This window comes from Otolemur garnettii, unplaced genomic scaffold (assembly GCF_000181295.1).
Source record: "Otolemur garnettii isolate 467f Iridium unplaced genomic scaffold, OtoGar3 scaffold00044, whole genome shotgun sequence".
Classification (NCBI taxonomy): Eukaryota; Metazoa; Chordata; class Mammalia; order Primates; family Galagidae; genus Otolemur; species Otolemur garnettii.
Window position 1 is genome coordinate 9,482,276 of NW_003852439.1, and position 1,791 is coordinate 9,484,066.

General features: G+C 53.0%; 1 protein-coding gene across 1 annotated transcript in view; it reads left to right on the forward strand.

Annotated features, from left to right (window-relative positions):
• MMP25 (matrix metallopeptidase 25) overlaps nt 1–1,791 on the forward strand; it is a 13,672-nt gene that overhangs the window by 1,958 nt on the left and 9,923 nt on the right. The window contains exons 3-4 of the mRNA XM_012805699.1: nt 957–1,092; nt 1,200–1,492. Of these exons, the coding sequence (XP_012661153.1) occupies nt 957–1,092; nt 1,200–1,492 (429 nt within the window). The remainder of the gene's footprint in view (nt 1–956; nt 1,093–1,199; nt 1,493–1,791) is intronic.

Genomic DNA, 1,791 nt, shown 5'->3' on the forward strand with positions numbered 1-1,791 from the left:
AAAAAAAAAAAAGAAAATCGCCTAAGCCCAAGAGCTGGAGGTTGCTATGAGCTGTGACGCCACGGCACTCTACTGAGGGCGGAAAAAGTGAGACTCTGTCCCTAAAAAAAAAAAAAAAGGTGAAGATGCTGCTAAGAATGGAGCTGACCCAGGGAAAGGGATTCCAGGTGGACCTAACCTGAGAGGGGATGGCTTGCCATAGGGGGCTGAACACACAGCTGGCCTGGAGACTCTGGACTCTGGATGTGATGAGGACTTGGAAACAACGGTGTGAGGTGCAAGCAACTTGCAGGGGTTCCAGCCTCAAAAGAAGGGGTCCTTGCTTCACTCCCAGGGCTCCTTTCTTCAGGGGCTGCACTCTGGACTCAGAGGGTCCAGGGAAACAGGACAGAAAATCAGCCTGAGCCTCTGAGCACCAGCTGGAGGCAGCCAGTCCACTCAGGACAAGGTAGAGAGGGCAAGGCAGCTCAGTGCCTGTAACTCAAGCGGCTAAGGTGCCAGGTGTATACACAGGAGCTGGCAGGTTCAAATCCAGCCCAGGCCTATCAAACAACAACAACTACAACCAAAAAATAGCCAGGCATTGTGGCGGGTGCCTGTAATCCCAGCTACTTGGGAGGCTGAGGCAAAAGAATTGCTTAAGCCCAAGAGGTAGAGGTTGTTGTGAGCTGTGACCCCCCATCGTACTCTACTCAGGGCAATAACTTGAGAGTCCATCTCAAAAAAAAAAAAAAATAGAGAGGGCAAGGCCACTTAGAAGGAAAGTAGTAATGGCTTGGTGTGAGCTGGCTTCCAGAGGCAGTCTGTCTGAATTCAAATCCAGGTGGTAGGGCCTCTTGGGCAAATTGCTTAACTTTTCCAAGCCTCGGTTTTCTCACCTAGAAAGTTGGCTGATGCCATGATTAAGTCAGGCTGTCCTACTGCTGACATTCTCTCCCACCAACTATTTCCTGCAGATCCAGTGACAATAGCCACCATGCGTAAGCCCCGCTGCTCCCTGCCAGATGTGCTAGGGGTGGCAGGGCTGGTCAGGCGCCGGCGCCGGTATGCTCTGAGTGGCAGTATGTGGAAGAAGCGAACCCTGACATGGAAGTAGGTCTCGGAGCCCACCCAATCCTATGCCTGTCTGTGGGGTCCCAGCTTGAATGGCTGCCTTTTCCCTCCATGGTTAACCTTACTCATCCCTCCTCTCTCTCCAGGGTTCGATCCTTTCCCCAGAGCTCTCAGCTGAGCCATGAGACTGTGCGAGCCCTCATGAGCTATGCCCTGACTGCCTGGGGTGTTGAGACAGACCTCAAGTTCCACGAGGTGGATTCTTCTCACAACCAGGAACCTGACATCCTCATTGACTTTGCCCGAGCCTACCATCAGGATAGCTATCCCTTTGACGGGCTGGGGGGCACTCTGGCCCATGCCTTCTTCCCTGGGGAGCACCCCATTTCTGGTGACACTCATTTTGATGATGAAGAGACCTGGACTTTTGGATCAAAAGGTAAAATCTTCCCTCCTCAGAGCAGTCTTTTCCCCAGGTCTGTCCTTAAGAATTAGGTTTGGGAGGCTCGGTGCCTGTGGCTCAAGTAGCTAAGGCGCCAGCCACATACACCTAAGGTGGCGGGTTCGAATCCAGCCCAGACCTGCCAAAACAACAATGATGGCTGCAACCAAAAAATAGCCTGGCATTGTGGCAGGCGCCTTTGGTCCCAGCTACTTGGGAGGCTGAGGCAGGAGACTTGCTTGAGCCCAGGAGTTGGAGGTTGCTGTGAGCTGTGATGCCATGGCACTCTACCCAGG